The sequence below is a fragment of the Ranitomeya imitator genome, chromosome 5 (genome assembly GCF_032444005.1).
Source record: "Ranitomeya imitator isolate aRanImi1 chromosome 5, aRanImi1.pri, whole genome shotgun sequence".
In the NCBI taxonomy this organism is placed as follows: Eukaryota; Metazoa; Chordata; class Amphibia; order Anura; family Dendrobatidae; genus Ranitomeya; species Ranitomeya imitator.
In genome coordinates this window covers 582314888-582337544 of record NC_091286.1, presented here as the reverse complement: position 1 = coordinate 582337544, position 22657 = coordinate 582314888, and the positions used below count along the sequence as shown (strand labels likewise).

The 22657-nt window shown below is 42.9% G+C and overlaps 1 protein-coding gene across 1 annotated transcript in view; it reads left to right on the top strand.

The window, feature by feature from the left end:
• The first annotated feature begins 2654 nt into the window (after window positions 1-2654).
• Window positions 2655-22657, top strand: part of LOC138638521 (galactose-3-O-sulfotransferase 4-like) — an 85653-nt gene continuing 65650 nt past the window's right edge. The window contains exons 1-2 of the mRNA XM_069727893.1: window positions 2655-2926; window positions 5471-5578. Coding sequence (XP_069583994.1) covers window positions 2898-2926; window positions 5471-5578 — 137 coding nt within the window. The 5' untranslated portion in view covers window positions 2655-2897. The remainder of the gene's footprint in view (window positions 2927-5470; window positions 5579-22657) is intronic.

Here is a 22657-nt window from a genome sequence, read left to right as displayed (position 1 = left end):
GTAGCTATGATGTTTATATCGCCTCTTATTGCATTTTAATGCAATGTTGCTGCAGCCAAAAGAGCGTAATTCTGGAGTTTTGATTTTTTTTTTCTCAATAAGCCGTTTACTGAACGGATTAAATTATTTGATATTTTCATAGATGGGACTTTTACAAATGCAGTGATACCAAATATGTGTATTTTTATTCTTTTACTGTTTTATGTTTAATGGAGAAAAAAGAGGGTGATTTGACCTCTTGTGTTTTTTTCAATTTTCTTCCTATTTTAAAAGCATTTTATTTTTACTTTTCACTGTATTTAAATAGTTCCCTTAGGGGACTTGAAGCTGCAATCGTCTGATCGATTGGGCTATACATCAGCATCAAAACTGCTATGGATAGTGAAAATCATGATCTCCTATATAAATGCCAGCTAAACGACGGCTTTCAAAGGAGGATTGTAATGACAGTCACGGGGGTTTTCAACAAACCCCCATCTGTCAGAACAACTCATCAGCGCTCATTGATCATGTCACGGGTGAACTGATGGGCACATGGAATCACACGCCCCCCTGCTGGCGCATGTTAAATGCTGCTGTCAGAAATTGACAGTGGGATTTAATAGGTTAACAGCTGAGGGTGCTGCACTCGCATCGTTTAGAGGCACAAGATGACTGATTAAATCAGCCATCATGCACCAGGAAATATGCGAACTCGGCATGTGACCCGCAAAGTCAGTTAGCAGGCTTTCCAGTGCGTCATATATCGGTAAGGGGTTAATGGATATGGCTACGTTCACACTAGCGTTATGCTAGTGTGCGTCGGGTTAGCGTCGGGGGCGACGCAGCGGCGACGCACGCGTCATGCGCCCCTATATTTAACATTGGGGACGCATGCGTTTTTGTTTGTTGCGTTGTGCGAAACATGCGTCTTTTTTGCCGCAAGCGTCGGACCAAGAAAACGCAACAAGTTGCATTTTTCTTGCGTCCAATTTTCGGCAAAAAACGACGCATGCGTCGCAAAACGCAGCGTTTTTGCGTGCGTTTTGCCACGTTTTTGCATGCGTTGTGCGTTGCGTCGCCGACGCAGCGGCACACAACGCTAGTGTGAACGTAGCCTATCTGAGGATTGTTCGGCCATGTTGATAGCAATTGGGCTTGGCCAAATCAACTAGATCCATTACTCGCAGCTCCTTTTGTTATTACCAACAAAATATACTGTATGTAATTTTAGAAAGTGTAAAGGGATTGTCCAGTCCAAATCGATAAGTCTTCAGTCACTTTGTGTGACTACAGACTTATGAATCCCCACAGTGCATGCACTGTGTGCTGCGTGGATTTGCTGGTTCCTGAGTAGTGATTGGAGGGTATATATGAGTGATACATACTCCCGGGCAGTGGGCGCGACCTTGCTTTCATACACTTGCATGGCGTGAGGCCGCACCTCTAGTGGGCCACACCCACTGCACGGCCGCGTCACTGGACGGAGCGCCGCTTTGCTCAATACAAGTATATGGAAGCAAGGCCGCACCCACTGGCCGCGAATATGTATAGTTCATACATACCTGACTCAGTACTTACGCCGGGGGGGATTCATAAGTCTGCCGTCACACATAGTGACGGCAGACTTATAGATTTGGAACGGACAATCCCTTTAATGAAGGCTGCTCTCAGTAGCACCAGCATCATGTGGTCTGGCATTATCATGTTGAAAACGGATCACTGTACTGTCTATAAGTGATAAACCAAAAGGGGGGCATATAATAAACACGCTCTACCATATGAGACCTAAAGAAAACCGAAGGAAAATGGACAACTGTTCTAGGTAAAAAAATAGTAATTTTTATTCACAAAGTGTTATATAAATAAGCAAATGCAATCAAGAGAGAAACAATTAAAAACAGGAGACGACACCATAGTGCCACATCCGTGCAGGAAATAGATAGCAATTAGTTTAAAAACAGTCTATCCATAAAACTAGGCAACTCAATCAGAATAAATATAAATAGTAGTATTTCCATACATGCAATATAAGAGATATTGGAGATAATATTCCATAAAAAGTTTTATAGGAAAATATATAGTCTCAGTGACATAATGCTAGTCAATATACAAGTGCAAGAAATAAAACAAATGTAGGAACCTTGATAGTAAGAATGAGCTCAAAAATGCCACTATCTCAAGAATTTAGGATAAAGTGCCTAATGCCAAAGTGGAAAAAGTAATAATGTATATAAGCATAAATGTGGGTGTCCAATAGGCAAATACAGAGTTCAATCATATGTAAATGACGCTATAATAATAAATAATAATAATAATAATATAAGCCACACATACAAACATTGCTGCACCAAGACAAAGCATGCACATAGATGGCCAACAGTATAGATCAGAATGGTGAAATAGATAGACCGACCTGCTGAGGACGTGGGAGAGAGGAACCCCAACGCGCGTTTCGCACTCTGCTTCCTTCCTGCACGGACGTGGCACTATGGTGTCGTCTCCTGTTTTTACCTGTCTATAAGGGGTTGCTGCTCACTGTTGGCAGGCGTACAATGCCAGGCCTTCATAGTATGGCAGCTAAGAATTCATATATATTTATATAAGAATTTATGAGCTTCTGTTTATTGACAATTCATCAGCAGTGAAACATTCAGTATAGGTGTATGTTACATTTCAACTGCTGGTCCATGTACAGAAGTTACTCATTAATTTTAATATTGACGTCTTGGTTGGTCAGTGATAATGGCATTATGACAAGGTGTAATCTTCTATCTGACAGTAAAAGGGTGGAGTGATCCAAAGGAAGGTACATGGAGATATAAGAATAAAGTTCAAAAGATAATATAAAGGTCACTCAATTTTTCTGAGAGACAACAACAGCATAAGAGGAACTGAAATTTTCTAAGGATACCGTTATGGGGCATGGCTGGAAAACAAGACTCAGGTAAATGTATTAAATCCTTATCATCTTTTGATCACACAGCAGAATCGTTACATCGGTAGCTACAGCATTAATCTCAATGACATTTTCAGAGATCCATGCACTTACTGCAGAAACAACACAAGATTTATGGAAACGCTATACATGAATCTTTAAGACTCACTTCTGGGAAAAATTCTGGGGCTTAAATAGATATGCAAATACATGTCTTGGTCATAGAGCCAGCTGTACTGACAAACATCAATAAAAGACATAAAACACCCTCTTTACCAAGGCAGTTCTCATGATTATAGCTTGGGAGTCAATGTTTTAAACAAAGTGTGCTAGAAATTTGCTTCAGTTTTTAAAAATGCCCATGGAATAGAATGTGTGAACAGCTCTGCAGACTGTGCCCACTTGTAGTTCCCCAAAGTCAGTTGGGTGGTTGGAGAGTTGTGACGCGGGGGGAAACAAGGGTATTTGGGGTGCCAGCTCTGAGGATTGTATTCTGTGTGATGTTAAGGTGGCAGAGGAAGAGGAGGAGAGGCCACTTGATACAGCCTTCATCTACAAGGCGTACCGCTGTGCGGCTGCCAAAGAAAGGGAGTAGCCGGTCCAGTAACAGATGTTGTCAGCGGTCTTTGGATAGGACGAGACGCTGTTTGTTCAGTAGAGCCTTCAGTAACATTACTACCCAACTCACATACACGTTGAACACCAAGCCTATTCCCACTTCCACCATGACCTCGCACTTACACTGGATGTACCCTTCCCCTCTTTTAACCAGCTGTTTCACAACCCTAGGCCCAGACCTGTCAGTCACTAAATTAATAATCAGTATGTATTAGCTGAGGTAGTGTGTCTGGACCTCACTATTAATAGAAAGGATTTAGAATCTGAAATGTGACCACACTATTAGCACAAACCATTTGGATCCTATCTATCTGAAGTATCTGACTACTTGAAGCAGCAGGAGTAGCCTCTCTGCGCTGTTACACTGACAACATGGTGCAAAAATAACATATCCGTTTTTAACATGGAGAGGGACATGTGACTTCAGCAGCCAGCGACAGCCCTTGGGTCTGGACGTTGTGGATGGCTTCGGCGCCCTGATTTATTGCTGGAATCTCCACACATTAAAGGGAACCTGTCACCTGAATTTGGCGGGACAGGTTTGCGGTCATAGGGGCGGGGTTTTCGGGTGTTTGATTCACCCTTTCCTTACCCGCTGGCTGCATGCTGGCCACAATATTGGGTTGAAGTTCATACTGTGTCCTCCGTAGTACATATGACCGCAAACCTGTCCCGCCAAATTCAGGTGACAGGTTCCCTTTAAGTTAAAAAAAAAAATACAGTCTGCTGCTACTCTAACCTCTCCCTACCCCCTCTCCTCATCAAACATGTCCTCATCATACAGCACCACTATCTTAGCCAAAATCCAAACAAAAGCATTAATAGAAACTCGACCATTTACCGAACTTTGACCGAATTTCTTGTAAAATCGGAGGTACACTCACTCCTATTCTTCACTCTTCAAGGCAATTATGTTCCAGTGAACCTCAGCAATCAGCTCTGCACAGAGTCCGTGGCCATTTAAATAGTGAGGTAACTAGAGTTGAGCGAATTTGTTCAAGTTCCCTCTTATTCGGCAAGCTATAGCGCTTACCGAATAAGCTGCAGAGGGAAACCGTCTCCTGGATCACGCCGGCTGATCAGCTGTTCAGCTGTGTCGCGGCTGTGTGACAGTCACAGCACATGCATGAAGAGCCACACAGAGAATCGCAATTACGTAATAACAAATTAACTGACTATTGATCGGTTCACTATCTCTGTGCAGTCTGTTGGCACACGAACAGCACAATGTCACGACAGCTTTAATTATCCCATAAATAAATATTGGCTAAAGAATTTAGGCATTTAAATGATACTTACAGATGTACCACTTCTCCTTATATCTTACCGGCATTTGCACTATTGTTCCAAGAGTATAGAGTAAAGTTAAAGGGGTATTCCCAGCTCCAAGATCCTATCCCAGTATGTACTATAGTAGGTGTACATACTGAAATAGGTAGCTTAGGTATCCATGGTTACGACCACTCAGAACTGTCTAACTAATTAACTGTCACTATATGAATGGTCATAACCATGGATCTCTAAGCTACTGCAATGCTCTGCACAAGGGGTAAGCGACATAGCGAATCAGAAGAACTATACTACATTTCTAAATGGAGGTATTTTTGCTAATATAATTAATCGTACACATACTACATATTGGGGTAAGATCTTGGAGATGGGTATACCCCTTTAACAGAGAAGCCTTGGGGGATAACAAGGGCTTAATACAAACAAAAATTTATAATGCACTTTTCCTAACAATGGACTCAGACAGCGGAAGAATAAATTAGTTTTGATAATGTCCGATGTAATGGCAGGTTTGATATTTGTCTTTAATCTCTTTGATTAATCCAGGTAAGGCATGCCAAAGAGTGGGGTCTGGGCAACAAAAGGGTTTGCTGGATCCTGGGTATGCACACTATGGACATTAATACATTTTGGTTTGTCTTTCAGGTTTGCTCATAGTAACAGTCAGCATCTGAAAATCTTCGGTGTCCTTTTACTAATAACAATAGTATTTTTTTTTACCTTGCAAGTGTTGAAAAGCAGCAAGTCAGAAAGGTGAGAGAACAATTGTATATAAAAGTCTAATGTTAAGATAAATACAGTGGGGCAAAAAAGTATTTAGTTAGTCAGCAATAGTGCAAGTTCCACCACTTAAAAAGATGAGAGGCGTCTGTAATTTACATCATAGGTAGACCTCAACTATGGGAGACAAACTGAGAAAAAAAAATCCAGAAAATCACATTGTCTGTTTTTTTTATCATTTTTTTTGCATATTATGGTGGAAAATAAGTATTTGGTCAGAAACAAACAATCAAGATTTCTGGCTCTCACAGACCTGTAACTTCTTCTTTAAGAGTCTCCTCTTTCCTCCACTCATTACCTGTAGTAATGGCACCTGTTTAAACTTGTTATCAGTATAAAAAGACACCTGTGCACACCCTCAAACAGTCTGACTCCAAACTCCACTATGGTGAAGACCAAAGAGCTGTCAAAGGACACCAGAAACAAAATTGTAGCCCTGCACCAGGCTGGGAAGACTGAATCTGCAATAGCCAACCAGCTTGGAGTGAAGAAATCAACAGTGGGAGCAATAATTAGAAAATGGAAGACATACAAGACCACTGATAATCTCCCTCGATCTGGGGCTCCACGCAAAATCCCACCCCGTGGGGTCAGAATGATCACAAGAACGGTGAGCAAAAATCCCAGAACCACGCGGGGGGACCTAGTGAATGAACTGCAGAGAGCTGGGACCAATGTAACAAGGCCTACCATAAGTAACACACTACGCCACCATGGACTCAGATCCTGCAGTGCCAGACGTGTCCCACTGCTTAAGCCAGTACATGTCCGGGCCCGTCTGAAGTTTGCTAGAGAGCATTTGGATGATCCAGAGGAGTTTTGGGAGAATGTCCTATGGTCTGATGAAACCAAACTGGAACTGTTTGGTAGAAACACAACTTGTCGTGTTTGGAGGAAAAAGAATACTGAGTTGCATCCATCAAACACCATACCTACTGTAAAGCATGGTGGTGGAAACATCATGCTTTGGGGCTGTTTCTCTGCAAAGGGGCCAGGACGACTGATCCGGGTACATGAAAGAATGAATGGGGCCATGTATCGTGAGATTTTGAGTGCAAACCTCCTTCCATCAGCAAGGGCATTGAAGATGAAACGTGGCTGGGTCTTTCAACATGACAATGATCCAAAGCACACCACCAGGGCAACGAAGGAGTGGCTTCGTAAGAAGCATTTCAAGGTCCTGGAGTGGCCTAGCCAGTCTCCAGATCTCAGCCCTATAGAAAACCTTTGGAGGGAGTTGAAAGTCCGTGTTGCCAAGCGAAAAGCCAAAAACATCACTGCTCTAGAGGAGATCTGCATGGAGGAATGGGCCAACATACCAACAGCAGTGTGTGGCAACCTTGTGAAGACTTACAGAAAACGTTTGACCTCTGTCATTGCCAACAAAGGATATATTACAAAGTATTGAGATGAAATTTTGTTTCTGACCAAATACTTATTTTCCACCATAATATGCAAATAAAATGTTAAAAAAACAGACAATGTGATTTTCTGGATTTTTTTTCTCAGTTTGTCTTCCATAGTTGAGGTCTACCTATGATGTAAATTACAGACGCCTCTCATCTTTTTAAGTGGTGGAACTTGCACTATTGCTGACTGACTAAATACTTTTTTGCCCCACTGTATATAGCACAAAGATAACACACCTATCTACTATATAATTGTCTAAGGGTCATTTCTGTCTGTCTGTCTGTCTGTCACAGATATTCATTGGTCGCGGCCTCTGTCTATCATGGAAATCCAAGTCGCTGATTGGTCGCCGCAAAACAGCCACAACCAATCAGCGACGGGCACAGTCCGGCGGCAACATGGCCGCTCCTTTCTCCCCGCAGTCAGTGCCCCCTCCATAGTCCCCTCCGGTCACCGCTCACACAGGGTTAATGGCAGCATTACCCGACCACGCTATGCGGCAGTGTAACCCACTCGGTTAATGCTGCTATTAACCCTGTGTGACCAACGTTTTACTATTGATGCTGCCTATGCAGTATCAATAGTAAAAAGATCTAATGTTAAAAATAATTTAAAAAAATAAAAAATCGTTATATACTCACCATCCGTCGGCCCCTCGGATCCACAACAGGCCTTTCCCGCTCGCGACGCTCCGGTAACCAGTCCATGCGGCGATCTCGCGAGACGATGAATTAGCGGTCTCGCGAGACCGCTACGTCATCATCTCGCGAAACTGCAATGCACTCTTCAGACAGGCGCGTGCGAGGACTCAGCGTCGGTAACTGCTTCTCTTGGATCCGGGGCTCCGGAAGGTGGGTATATAACTATTTTTTATTTTAATTCTTTTTTTTAACAGGGATATGATGCCCACATTGCCATATACTACGTGGGCTGTGCAATATACTACATGGGCTGTGCTTTATACTACGTGGACTGTGCAATATACTACGTGACTGGGCAATATACTACGTTACTGGGCAATATACTACGTGGCTGGGCAATATACTACGTGACTGGGCAATATACTACGTTGCTGGGCAATATACTATGTGGCTGGGCAATGTACTACATGGCTGGGCAATATACTACGTAGCTGGGCAATATACTACGTGACTGGGCAATATACTACGTGGACATGCATATTCTAGAATACCCGATGCATTAGAATCAGGCCACCATCTAGTTAATACATAATAGTTACCGTATGTTTATGAAGAGATATAGGGTGAAGCTATTAGGCAAAAATCTGGGGCAGTGGAATTAATAACTGCTAATGTGGAGAATTATTCAATAATTACAAGTAACAGGAAGCACAAACCTTTACAATGCAAAGTAGCATAAACAACAAATAAAATTAGGCTATTAATGATTGTGTACATTTTCTGTCACACTGAATGCACAAATTGACAAATCATCAACGGCCACTGCTGGCAGCTCCCTTTGCTATTCTAGACTGATAACATCCTAAGACTATGTCCACACATTGCTTTTTTTCTTCAGCCAACACCTGGTCTCTTGTCAGTAAAAAAAAAAGCTACAGACAAAAATCAGGGTTTGCTGGATTTTTTGCTGATATTCTCTATGAATTTTTTGCTGAGTTTTTGAAGGTGCCAGAACAACAGAAACCCCCTATATGTAATTTTACAAACTATACTGCTCAATTAATTTATCTAGGGGTCCATTGATCATGTTGACACCACATGTGCCTCACAGAATTTTATACCATTGAGTGGTGAAGAAAGAATAGTTACATTTCTTCCGCTAAAACAACCCAAGTTTTTAATTTTTCTAAAAGCTAATAGGACATTTTTTACAACAAACTGAGATCCATTTTTTCATGAGTGCACCAATACCCTACATGTAATTGGGAAATATTTTTCAGGCACAGTGCAGAGCTCAGAAGGCAAGGAGCACCATATTTTACTGTTATGGTTTGCAGGTGCCATGACCCAATGGAAGAGCCCATGAGGTGCCAGAACAGCTAACCCCCCATAAGTGACCCCATTTTACAAACTATACCTCTCAATGAATTCACATAGGGGTGCCGTGATCATATTGACAACACAGGTGTGTTACAGAATTTTATACCAATGGCAGTGAGGAAAAAATAACTACATTTTTACCACCAAAATATAGTTTTAGCACTAGATTTTACTTTTTCACACAAGAAGTGGGTAAAAATGGCACCATAATTTGTACCACATTTTCTACTGAACGTGGCAATACCCCATATGTGGCTGTACAGTACTATTTAGCCATATGGAGAGACTCAGGAGGAACAGAGCGCTATTTGCTTCCTCGCGATTTTCCTAGAACAGTTTGAGGACTCCATGTACAGAGCCCCTAATTGCTAGAAGAACAGAATTCCCCCTCAAGTGACCCCATTATGGAAATTATAGCATTTTGGGAATTTATCTACAGGTGTAGTGCCGATTTTGACTCCATGGGTATTTTTCAGAAACAAGCATCAATGAATGTTGACGAATGAAAATTGTAAACTGACATTGTAATGACCAATTTGTTGTAGTAACCAGTACCTTGCAGTCACCAGTACGTTATGCCCTGCCCATGCTTCTGGAGGAATGCCCCTGTAAGATAGATGGGCTCTCATCACTACAGAAATGCCAAACATGTGGACGCTATATGTGGTTTAGCTACACTGTGGGGCTCAAAAGGGCGAGGCATTTGGATTTGGGAGCCGAGAATTTGCTGAATTTCTTTTGAAGGGTGAGGAGCCATATCACTTTTCCAGAGCCTTTCTACTACCAGTAACGTGGAAGCCCCCTATTTATCCATTAACAGATGACAAACCTGAGTGGGGACTTGCTTTTTTTGTGAATTGAGTTGAATCTTTTTGGGGGTAACATTTTAGTTAACATTTGGGATCACATGTATCAGGCGCTCTACACTGAGCACTTATTTTGGGGTTTCCATCTAAATCTCTGAGTGATGTGATTCAGATGAAACCTCCAAGGGATCCATTCACTATAATGAGGCAGCAGAGTTACTCTGGACTCCATCTGGCCTCTGTTCAGTGGTGTCCTTCTTTTCAGAAATGCATAAAATTGTGGCCTACAGCAATTCTATGCAATCCTAAAAAGACAGACACCGCCGGATCACAGGTCAGACGGCGTCCACAGTGCCTCCATCTGCCTCATTATAGGGAATTTTCTTCCAGTGGTTCCATCAGAATCACGTATTTCAGAGGTTTACATGTAAACCCCGGTGTAAGCGCTCAGCACACAGCGCAGGATAAATATGCACTGAGCCTTACTGCGATCTTTGGGAGGCAGTATGAAAAAATCAACAGCAGGTGAAGTATTGCTTTTATTTATTTTTTACGATGCTTCTCGTGCGGTATAAGTGATTAGGCAAATTTATTCTTCAGGTCGGTGCGATTACAGTGATACCAGATTTATATTGGGTTTTTACGTTTGGCTGCTGTCACGCACTAAAAGATGCTTTTTATTGCAAAAACTAGTTTTTTGCATCACCTTATTTTGAGAGCTACAATTTTCCATATTTTGGCAGACGGAGTCATGTGATGGCCTGTTTTTTGCTGGATGAGTTGACGTTTTTATTGGTACCATTTTCAGACATTTTTTGATCGCTTTCTATTCTGATTTTTGAGAGGCAGAATGTACATTTTCTTTTTTGGGGGGGTTGTGTCATTCCACGTGTGGTAAAATTGATAAGGCAGTTTTATCATAATTAGTTTTGCATCGCTTTATTCTTAAAGCTATAACATTTTTATTTTTCTGCTGTTGGAGCTGTATGATGGGTTTTTTTGCGGGACAAAATTACATTTTCAGCAGTACCATGATTATTAATATCCTTCTTTTTTATCATGCTTTATTCCACTTTTTGTTTGGCAGTATGATTATAATGCATTGCTTACTCCCTTGTTTTTTATTTATTTTTTATGGTGTTTACTAAAAAGGTTAACTAGTGGGACAGTTTTATAGGTCAGGTCGGTCTGGATGCGGCGATGCCAAGTATATGTACTTTTTGTTTGTTTTTTTCATACAAATGCAGCTCTGGTAAAAATGAAGAGACCACCGAAAAATATTCAGTTTGTCTGATTTTTCATTTTATAGGTATATTTTTGAGTAAAATGTAAAGTGATCTTTTATTCTATAAACTTCTGACAGTATGTCTTTGAATTTCCAAGCAATAAATTTAGTATTTTTTTCTGAAAAAGAAAATTGATCAAAATTTTTTAAAAAATGCTTTCAGACCTCAAATAATGCAAAGAAAACAAGTACATAATCATTTAGAAACAACGATACTAATGTTTTAACTCAGGAAGAGTTCAGAAATCAATATTTTGTGGAATAACCACGATTTTTAATCACAGCTTTCATACGTCTTGGCATGCTTTCCATCAGTCTTTCACACTGCTTCTTTTAATTTAATCAGTTCTTCTTTGTTTGCTGGCTTGTGACTATCCATTATCCTCTTGATTACATTCCAGAGGTTTTCAATGGGGTTCAGGTCTGGAGATTGGGCTGCCCATAACAGGGTTTTGATGTGGTGGTCTCTTAATTTTTGCCAGAGCTGTATTTATTTATGGGTACAATATTTTTGATTTTTTTTGGTACAAGGCAGGGGCACAACACCGTGAGAAAAAGTGGTGGCTGGGGACCGAGTACCAAGAGATGGCTGTCGTCAATCATCAGCAGATATCCTCCTTGTCTACCAGCCTAAATGAACATTCCACTACCACCCTCCACTACTCTTCTCTTGTTTGAGGCGCACTTCGTCCGCATCTACTCCCCCTCCAACCTCCAGCTGGCTGACATCTACCACCCCCCAAAACTAGCCATCTCCACCTTTCTTGACTACTTCACCACCTGGCTACTTCATTTCCTTTCTGCTGACATGCCCACTATCGTCATGGGTGACTTCAACATCCCCATTGACACTTTCACCTCACCTGCTTCTAAACTTTTATCACTGACTGCCTCCTTTGGCCTCACTCAATGGCCCTCCGTGGCCATTCACAAAGATGGCCATACGCTGGACCTTATCTTCACCCGCCTCTTTTCCCTTAATAATCTCACTAACTGACCCCTCCCCCTGTCTGACCACAACCTACTGACATTCTCTTCCCTCTCCTCTCCTAGTGCGCAACCCCCACTCCATAAACTCACACTTGCAGAAATCTCAAGAACCTCAATTTACACTTACTCTCTGAGTCCCTTCTCCCTCTTACAGATATTACTTCCTTATGCTGCTGCCACTATAAATAACACCACAATAACAGCAACATTTGATTCGGCTGCCCCCCTCATGCACAGCAAAACTCGTACAATCAACAGACAACCCTGGCTGACCAGCCTGACCAAATAAGTGAGATGGGCTTCTAGGGTTGCTGAGTGGAGATGGAAGAGATCCTGTTCTGCCGAGCACTTTATCGCATACAAGCAGTCCCTCGCCAGCTTCAAATCCACACTCACCTTCGCAAAACAAACTTACTTCTCATCTCTCATATCTTCTCTGTCTCACAACCCTAAACAGCTTTTCAACACTTTCAATTCTCTACTCTACTAGGGGAGAAAACATGCTATATACAGTGGGGCAAAAAAGTATTTAGTCAGTCAGCAATAGTGCAAGTTCCACCACTTAAAAAGATGAGAGGCGTCTGTAATTTACATCATAGGTAGACCTCAACTATGGAAGACAAACTGAGAAAAAAAATCCAGAAAATCACATTGTCTGTTTTTTTAACATTTTATTTGCATATTATGGTGGAAAATAAGTATTTGGTCAGAAACAAAATTTCATCTCAATACTTTGTAATATATCCTTTGTTGGCAATGACAGAGGTCAAACGTTTTCTGTAAGTCTTCACAAGGTTGCCACACACTGCTGTTGGTATGTTGGCCCATTCCTCCATGCAGATCTCCTCTAGAGCAGTGATGTTTTTGGCTTTTCGCTTGGCAACACGGACTTTCAACTCCCTCCAAAGGTTTTCTATAGGGCTGAGATCTGGAGACTGGCTAGGCCACTCCAGGACCTTGAAATGCTTCTTACGAAGCCACTCCTTCGTTGCCCTGGTGGTGTGCTTTGGATCATTGTCATGTTGAAAGACCCAGCCACGTTTCATCTTCAATGCCCTTGCTGATGGAAGGAGGTTTGCACTCAAAATCTCACGATACATGGCCCCATTCATTCTTTCATGTACCCGGATCAGTCGTCCTGGCCCCTTTGCAGAGAAACAGCCCCAAAGCATGATGTTTCCACCACCATGCTTTACAGTAGGTATGGTGTTTGATGGATGCAACTCAGTATTCTTTTTCCTCCAAACACGACAAGTTGTGTTTCTACCAAACAGTTCCAGTTTGGTTTCATCAGACCATAGGACATTCTCCCAAAACTCCTCTGGATCATCCAAATGCTCTCTAGCAAACTTCAGACGGGCCCGGACATGTACTGGCTTAAGCAGTGGGACACGTCTGGCACTGCAGGATCTGAGTCCATGGTGGCGTAGTGTGTTACTTATGGTAGGCCTTGTTACATTGGTCCCAGCTCTCTGCAGTTCATTCACTAGGTCCCCCCGCGTGGTTCTGGGATTTTTGCTCACCGTTCTTGTGATCATTCTGACCCCACGGGGTGGGATTTTGCGTGGAGCCCCAGATCGAGGGAGATTATCAGTGGTCTTGTATGTCTTCCATTTTCTAATTATTGCTCCCACTGTTGATTTCTTCACTCCAAGCTGGTTGGCTATTGCAGATTCAGTCTTCCCAGCCTGGTGCAGGGCTACAATTTTGTTTCTGGTGTCCTTTGGCAGCTCTTTGGTCTTCACCATAGTGGAGTTTGGAGTCAGACTGTTTGAGGGTGTGCACAGGTGTCTTTTTATACTGATAACAAGTTTAAACAGGTGCCATTACTACAGGTAATGAGTGGAGGAAAGAGGAGACTCTTAAAGAAGAAGTTACAGGTCTGTGAGAGCCAGAAATCTTGATTGTTTGTTTCTGACCAAATACTTATTTTCCACCATAATATGCAAAAAAAATGATAAAAAAACAGACAATGTGATTTTCTGGATTTTTTTTTCTCAGTTTGTCTCCCATAGTTGAGGTCTACCTATGATGTAAATTACAGACGCCTCTCATCTTTTTAAGTGGTGGAACTTGCACTATTGCTGACTAACTAAATACTTTTTTGCCCCACTGTATCAAAAAAAGTGGGGCTATACAAAATCCTTAAATTGGTGTTGGTGCTGTGTGGTGGCCATTGTTGCTGTGGTTTTGTGCATTGCCTATGTGACAGTGGTCGGCGTACGGCTCCGCTCCGGTTTGCCGTGAAGTGGCAGTGGGCTTCATACAGTCTGATCAGAATATTAAACTAAAAACCTCATGTTCAGTTATATATAAATTTTTGCCTAGCGGCTTTAGATCAATGTATGATTTTTGGAGGTACGGTTCATGCTCTTTTTTGGGTTATAAATATTGTGAAAAAGTAATTGTTAAAGTGCTGGGGGGAGATATGTTTCACTGACGCAGTTAGTTTCAGTGATCTGAAGATGTTTGTTCCATTACACTATGTGTTGAGAGGGTTTAATTGGCTATTTTAAGCTCTGGGTTTTTGTGGACAACTATAGAGTAGGTGGGAGGTTGTCCACCTTATCGCCACCCCAGGGTGTGGTCTGGGGTTTAAATAGTGGGACTCCTGAGGCATTCAGTGTTCAGTGTGTCTCTAGGGGCTAACTCCAGAGAAGTGTTCGTGCTAACCTGAACCATGTGTTTTGCTAACCATGAGCGGGCTGATCCCAACTACCACAAGCACTGTACTTTGTTTTGTTTTCCCCGTTTTTGCTCAAAGGGCCATGTTTATTTTTTATGCCGCATACATAATAAACCAGTGACGATCTTAGAGACAGTGTCCCGTGTTTACCTTCGTGTACAGCTGAGTGAGACGATCTACCACTATACACTATGTTCCAAATTATTATGTAGTTGACATTTTTCTCGGATCTTCCTAAATGGTCGGTGCAAATGACAGTCAGTCTAATAAAAGTAATCACCCATTAGAGTATACATCTAATTTTATTGAAGAAACCTCCCAATGATAACAGTATAATCTCCAAAATGAATATAAACTCAAAATGCACTGTTCCAAATTATTAGGCACAGTAGAATTTCAAAACATTTGATATGTTTTAAAGAACTGAAAATGCTCATTTGTGGAATTTGCAGCATTAGGAGGTCACATTCACTGAACAAAAAAGCTATTTAACTCCAAAGCATCCTAACAGACCAAGTTAAGGTACCTTCACACTGAGCAACTTTTGAACGAGAACGATAGCGATCCGTGACGTTGCAGCGTCCTGGATAGCGATCTCGTTGTGTTTGACACGCAGCAGCGATCAGGATCCTGCTGTGACATCGCTGGTTGGAGCTAGAAGGCCAGAACTTTATTTCGTTGCTGGATCACCCGTTGTCATCACTGGATCGGCGTGTGTGACGCCGATCCAGCGATGTGTTCACTTGTAACCAGGGTAAACATCGGGTTACTAAGCGCAGGGCCGCGCTTAATAACCCGATATTTACCCTGGTTACCATTGTAAAAGTAAAAAGAAAACACAACATACTCACATTCCGGTGTCTGTCACGTCCCCCGCCATCAGCTTCCCGCACTGACTGTGAGCGCCAGCCGTAAAGCAGAGCACAGCAGTGACGTCATGATGTCACCGCTGTGCTCTGCTTTACGGCCGGCTGGCGCTGACAGTCAGTGCGGGAAGGTGACGCCGGGGGACGTGACAGACACCGGAATGTAAGTATGTAGTGTTTTTTTTTTTTTTTACATTTACAATGGTAACCAGGGTAAACATCGGGTTACTAAGTGCGGCCCTGCGCTTAGTAACCCGATGTTTACCCTGGTTACCCGGGGACTTCGGCATCGTTGGTCGCTGGAGAGCTGTCTGTGTGACAGCTCTCCAGCGACCACACAACGACTTACCAACGATCACAGCCAGGTCGTATCGCTGGTCGTGATCGTTGGTAAATCGTTTAGTGTAACGGTACCTTTACATGTTAACATAGGAACCCTTCTCTGATATCACCTTCACAATTCTTGCATTCTTGAGTTTTTGGAAAGTTTCTGCTTGTACATCTTTGCATGAAGTCAGAATAGCTTCCCAGAGCTGCTGTTTTGATGTGAACTGCCTCCCAACCTCATAGATTTTGTGCTGGATGATACTCCAAAGGTTTTCTATAGGGTTGAGGTCAGGGGAAGATGGTGGCCACACCATGAGTTTACCTCCTTTTATGCCCATAGCAGCCAATGATTCATAGGTATTATTTGCAGCATGAGATGGGGCATTGTCATGCATGAAGATGATTTTGCTCCTGAAGGCACGTTTCTGCTTTTAGACCATGGAAGAAAGTTGTCAGTCAGAAACGCTATTTACTTTACAGAGGTAATTTTCACATCTTCAGGAACCTTAAAGGGCCCGACCAGCTGTTTCCCCATGATTCCGGCCCAAAACATGATTTCTCCACCTCCTTGCTGATGTCGCAGCCTTGTTGCGACATGGTGGCCATCCACCAACCATCCACTACTCCATCCATCTGGACCATCCAGGGTTGCTCGACACTCATCAGTTAACAAGACTGTTTGAAAATTAGTCTTCATGTATGTCTGGGCCACTGCAAACATTTCTGCTCATGAACACTGTTTAGGGGTGGCCGAATAGTAGGTTTATGCACCACAGCAAGCCTTTGAAGGCTCCTACACCTTCAGGTTTGAGGGACTCCAGAGGCACCAGCAGCTTCAAATAACTGTTTGCTGCTTTGTAATGGTATTGTGGCAGCTGCTCTCTTAATCCAATGAATTTGTCTGGCAAAAACCTTCCTCATTATGCCTTTATCTGCATGAACTCTGTCTGTGCTCTGTTTCAATCACAAATCTCTTCACAGTATGATGATCACAAAGTTTTTGTGAAGTATCTAATTTTTTCATACCTTGTCCAAGGCATTGCACTATTTAACGCTTTTCAGCAGCAGAGAGATCCTTTTTATTTCTCATATTGCTTGAAACCTTTGGCCTTCTTAATAATGTGAAACATCATTTTTAAGTAGTTGTCCTTTAATTAGAATCACCTGAAAAACTAATTATCACGTGTTTCAGATTGATTTCAGTTATCTATTGAGCCCTGAGACACAATACCATCCACAAGTTTATTTGAAAAACAAAACAATTAAATCTTTATGACACTTAAATCCAATTTGCATAATAATTTGGGGCACAGTGTATATATATATATATATATATATATATATACACAGTGCCTTGCGAAAGTATTCGGCCCCCTGAAAATTTTCAACCTTTTCCCACATATCATGCTTCAAACATAAAGATACCAAATGTAAATTTTTGGTGAAGAATCAACAACAAGTGGAACATAATTGTGAAGTTGAACGAAATTTATTGCTTATTTTATATTTTTGTGGAAATTCAAAAACTAAAAAGTGGGATGTGCAATATTATTTGGCCCCTTTACGTTCAGTGCAGCATACTCACTCCAGAAGTTCATTGTGGATCTCTGAATGACCCAATGTTGTCCTAAATGCCTAATGATGATAAATATAATCCACCTGTGTGTAATCAAGTCTCCATATAAATGCACCTGTTCTGTGATAGTCTCAGGGTTCTGTTTGAAGCACAAAGAGCATCATGAAGACCAAGGAACACAACAGGCAGGTCCATGATACTGTTGTGCTGAAGTTTAAAGCCGGATTTGGATACAAAATGTTTTTCAAAACGTTAAACATCCCAAGGAGCACTGTGCAAGCGATCATATTGAAATGGAAGGAGTATCATACTACTGCAAATCTACCAAGACCTGGCCGTCCCTTCAGGGGGCCAAATACTTTCGCAAGGCACTGTATATATATATATATATATATATATATATATAGAGAGAGAGAGAGAGATAGATAGATAGATAGCTAGATAGATAGATAGCATAAACACTGTTCGCTAAATAAGGGGAACACTTAAACAACACAATGTAACTCCAAGTCAATCACACATTTGTGAAATCAACCTGTCTAGTTATGAAGCAACACCGATTGTGAATCAATTTCTCCTGCTTTTGTGCAAATGGAACAGACAACAGATTGAAATTATAGGCAACTAGCAACACAACCCCTATAAGGGAGTGGTTCTGCAGGGGATGACCACAGACCATTTCTCCATTTCTCTGTTCTCATCCTGTTTGGCTGTTGTTTTGGTCACTTTTGCATTTTGGCATTGATCTCACCCCTAATTATACTGCACAGTAGCATGAGGCGGTGTCTACAACCCAGAAGTTGCTCAGCTCATCCAGGATGGCACATCAATGTGAGCTGTGGCAAGAAGCATAGCAGTGTCTGTCAGCACAGTATCCAGAGCATGGAGCAGATACCAGGAGACAGTCCAGTATACCAGGAGATGTGGAGGGGGCCGTAGGAGAGCAACAATTCAGCTGCAGGACCACTACCTCCTCCATTGTGCAAGGAGGAACAGGAGGAGCAGAGCCAGAGTCCTGCAAAATTACCTCGAACAGGCCACTGACATCCATGTGTCTGCTCAAACTGTCAGAAACAGACTCCATGAGGGTGGTATCAGGGCCTAACATCCACAAGTGGGTGTTGTGCTTACAGATGTAGGAAAGATAAAATAAAATCCAGGTCACCATGATTGCAACTTGAGGGTGTTCGGAGCCCAGAAGCGCCTTATTAAGATGTGGAAAGTGTAAAATGAAGAGACTCCAGTTCCACAAACTGTGATTCTTTAGTCACATTAGCAATTTGTAGGACATATACAGTCAGCGATACAAATTCACATTACCAGCATCAACGCGTTTCAGGTGTCTGCGCATGCGCACCCTTAATCGTGCAATCTGATTATAATCGGATCATAAGTATAGTTGTTTGCACAAGCCCGAAAGGTGTAAAATGATCTGAAATGAATAATTCTTAATATGACTTTTTTACATACTTGTCATATAAACAGGGGTGTAGAGTTTTTATATCCTCTGAATGTATGTATACACAACAGCTTTCTTTTGACATCTTCTAAACCCCCACTCCCCATTAATAGTGCCCAAAACCCTCCCTCTTTCTGTGCATGTGTGCTTTTTCACTATACTGCACTGCAATGTTCACAGATACATTAACCCTTAATTTAGTGATGGGTTGTGTGTAAGAAAATATTAGCAGCTGCAATGTTCTCACCCTGTTTGCTAATATTAGATTACGCACCATCATACCTCGCTGAAATAAAGGCTGAAAGGAATGGGTGCATGTAGGTACCTTGCTCTGCTCATGTGCCACACAAGATAGAGAAGGTCCCGCCCACTGGGGGGGCATTTTTAGCACAGGGATATAGGGGACAGTTGGTTCAAATACCAATGAATTGGCGTCACTGGCATGGTCACAGCAGTACATCTAACAAATAAAGCCTCCATCCATATTTAAGTAGTGCGGTAGATCAGTTCACTCAGCTGTATACTGAGGTAGACATGGGAACACTGTCTCTTTAAGAACTATCTTTGGTTTATTAGCTCTTCCATGCTGTCTGTTGTCAGTTCCTGGCTTATGACCGCCTTTACCCAGGACATGCAATTTGTTCACCGCTGCTATATGTGTTCCTGGAATGCTTCCCGCATTTGAAACACCACCTGTGGTAGATCGGCTCACTAAGAACTTCCTTTGCCTCCAGCGACCACAGGAGATATGGTCCTTAAAACTTGACGTTTATTTAGCCATCATGTTAAAAAGCACAGACATTCAGAGATGAGCAATCCCAGTGCAGGGAACAAATCCTACGCGATCTTAATCATGGATAGAACTTCCTTTCGATTACTATATGTGGCATAAACCAAGGTGAAGTAAAAACAAATATGGCCATCTGGGCAAAACAGTAAAATACAACGAAATGGAAACACAAATCACAGTCCTTGGTGGATCCTCCAGCTCACTGAAACCAAAACACACAGGCTAGTTAGTTCAGTTAGTTTCAGGTTAGTCCCAACACAAAACACTTCTCTGGAGTTAGCCTCTCCAGTCACACTGAGCAATGACTGCCTCTGGAGGCCGACTATTTAAGCTCCAGACCACACCCTGGGGTGGAAATAAGGTGGACCACCTCCCGCCCACTCTATGGTTGTCCACAAATACCCAGCCCTTCAACAAAATGGCTACTTAACTCCTCGCAACACATAATGTGCTGGAAGAAAAACTTCTGGGTCTTACATCACTAAAGCCATTAGCTTCAGCGAAACATATCTCCACTCCGGCACTTTGCAAGTGAATTTGTCACAGTAGTTATTATATTTAAAGGGGTTTTCCATCCTAATCCAATGTGTAGTAGGTGTAATATTAGTAATATTAGCAAATATCACCAATTAGAAATTTAGTATAGTTCTTCTGATTCGCTATGATGCTTACCTCATGTGCAGGGCATTGCAGTAGCTTAGGTATCCATGGTTATGACCACTGATATAGTTGTAAGGAGGTTGCTTTCCCTGCTCCTTACCTGGAACCACTTAGTCGGACAGCTGGGTTGTTGGGGGGAGGACTTTCTGCCCTGGACAGAGGGGACCATGTGACTGCTGGGGGCAGAGAGGAAAAGAGGGGGTGTGGTCAGAAAAGAGCGGGAGAGCAGAACACTTGAGGCGGAGGGGACAGCGCAGCAGAGAGAAAGCAGACTGCAGCGCCGCGCTCCCCAAGAGAGAGTGCTCCCCGTAAGGGCACTGAGGCTGAGATACCAGCCGTAGTGAAGGCTGGATGTGAGGGTGTGGACTTGGAAACCTCCGTAATCAGAGAAAATGTATTCCCTGACAATGACCTAAGCGCGCAGCCCCGGTGACCGCAGTGACAAGCCAAGACCCCTGAGTGTGACAAGTAAACTGTTCAGTGTGTGTGTAGCATTGCTACTGCAGAAAGACTGCCAGGCTAATATACAGAGACTGTGTGGCTGTGTTACAATACTTCCTGCTTGCAGCTTCACTCGGAGAAAAGACTGCAAAGACTTAACCCCAGAGTCTCCAGTTCCCAGGAGACAGAGGAGAGACTTCAGGATCTCAAGTGCTGCTGGTGATTGTACCCACGTTGGAATAAGGACCCTCCAGTCAGGACCTCTCTGGACTGATCAGTTACAAGAACACTAGTTAACCATTTAGATTCCGCTAAACTGTTTACTGTTTGCTTTATCTCTATTAACCCCCTGTTTACGCCCTACGAGGAGAATCTTACTCCTGTTAATAAATTCCCCTCAACAGTTGGTCTGTCTGTTCCGTGGTGACATACTCAACCCTGCACCCTATTACACTTGGCGTAGTCAGCAGGATGTCACATGGTAGCACGGAAAGGGCAGACCAAGCAGTTGGGGGAGGCCCCAGGTCTAGCATCTCCCTGGGAGCCATGTTAGTTAACCTGCCAAAATTCTCGGGGAGTGATGCCATGTTGTGGAGTTGGATGGAGCGTATCCGAGGGATGATGCGGATGCATCCTATGATGCCGGCTCTACAGGTGGAAAAATCTTCTCTCTTCCAGACGCAAAGAATGCCCCCTTGTGCCCGTCACCTTCCTTGGTATAAACAGATCCTCAGCGAGATATTTGTATTGTCCCCTTATATACTTATACATGGTTATTAGATCGCCCCTCAGTCGTCTTTTTTTTAGACTAAATAATCCTAATTTCGCATGCGACTGTTTCGCCGGTTACAAAGAGAGAGGGAGACCGTGACGCAATATATGAATGCACTGCAGGAGCTTCATACTGCCATTATACGGAAGGATGGCGTAGGTGTGGGTCAACTGATGTTGTGCTGTGAGACCAACTTGTGACAGGCTTGCTAGATGTGTTGATGAAACAGGCCCTGCGAGAGCGCATGCGCGTAAAGCCAGATATGACCTTCTCTGAGGTAGGGAGTGAGGCACGCACACGCGAGCAAGAGCAAGGGGTGGTAGTGCCAGTGGGGAAGGTATGGAGTGGGTAGGTAACAACCCCTCAATGGGTAGAAGACTTGAAGAAGGATGTTAAGCAGGTCCGTGAGGAAGTGACTGAATATAAGAAGACCCCTGCTGCAGAGTCCAGCCCTCCGGTGCGAGAAAAAGAGACCGCCCCCCAAAGTGAGACTAGTACCGCTTGGCGAAGAAGACTGCCAACATGCTACAATTGCGGAGCACCCAATCAGAATGAAGAGAAGATGACATGGACCCAGGATTCCCGGTTGAAGATAAGAAGAATCTGGGAAGAGATTGAGAGTCTGGGGAAAGCCCTGACTGCCATTTTGGGGACCAGCGGCATACCCCGAGGTAAAGTGCGGAAGCAGCCAGAAAGAGATAGCAGAGAGGTGCATAGCATGAAGAAGGCTTCAGTGGTGGCCCCAGAGTGTAACTCAGTATCCTGGAGTGAAGAGCAACCGCAGATGAGAGATGTCTCCCACCGAGGTCGACGATACAGACTGAAGCGCCCTACAGACAGACGCAGACGTGAGTGCTGGTCATGCAGAAGGGTGTGACACATGTCCAGAAATTGCCCTACCCGAGAAGAGCGGTGGCAGAGATCCGCTCACCCCTCTGAGGGTTCTGCTAACTAGAGGGAATG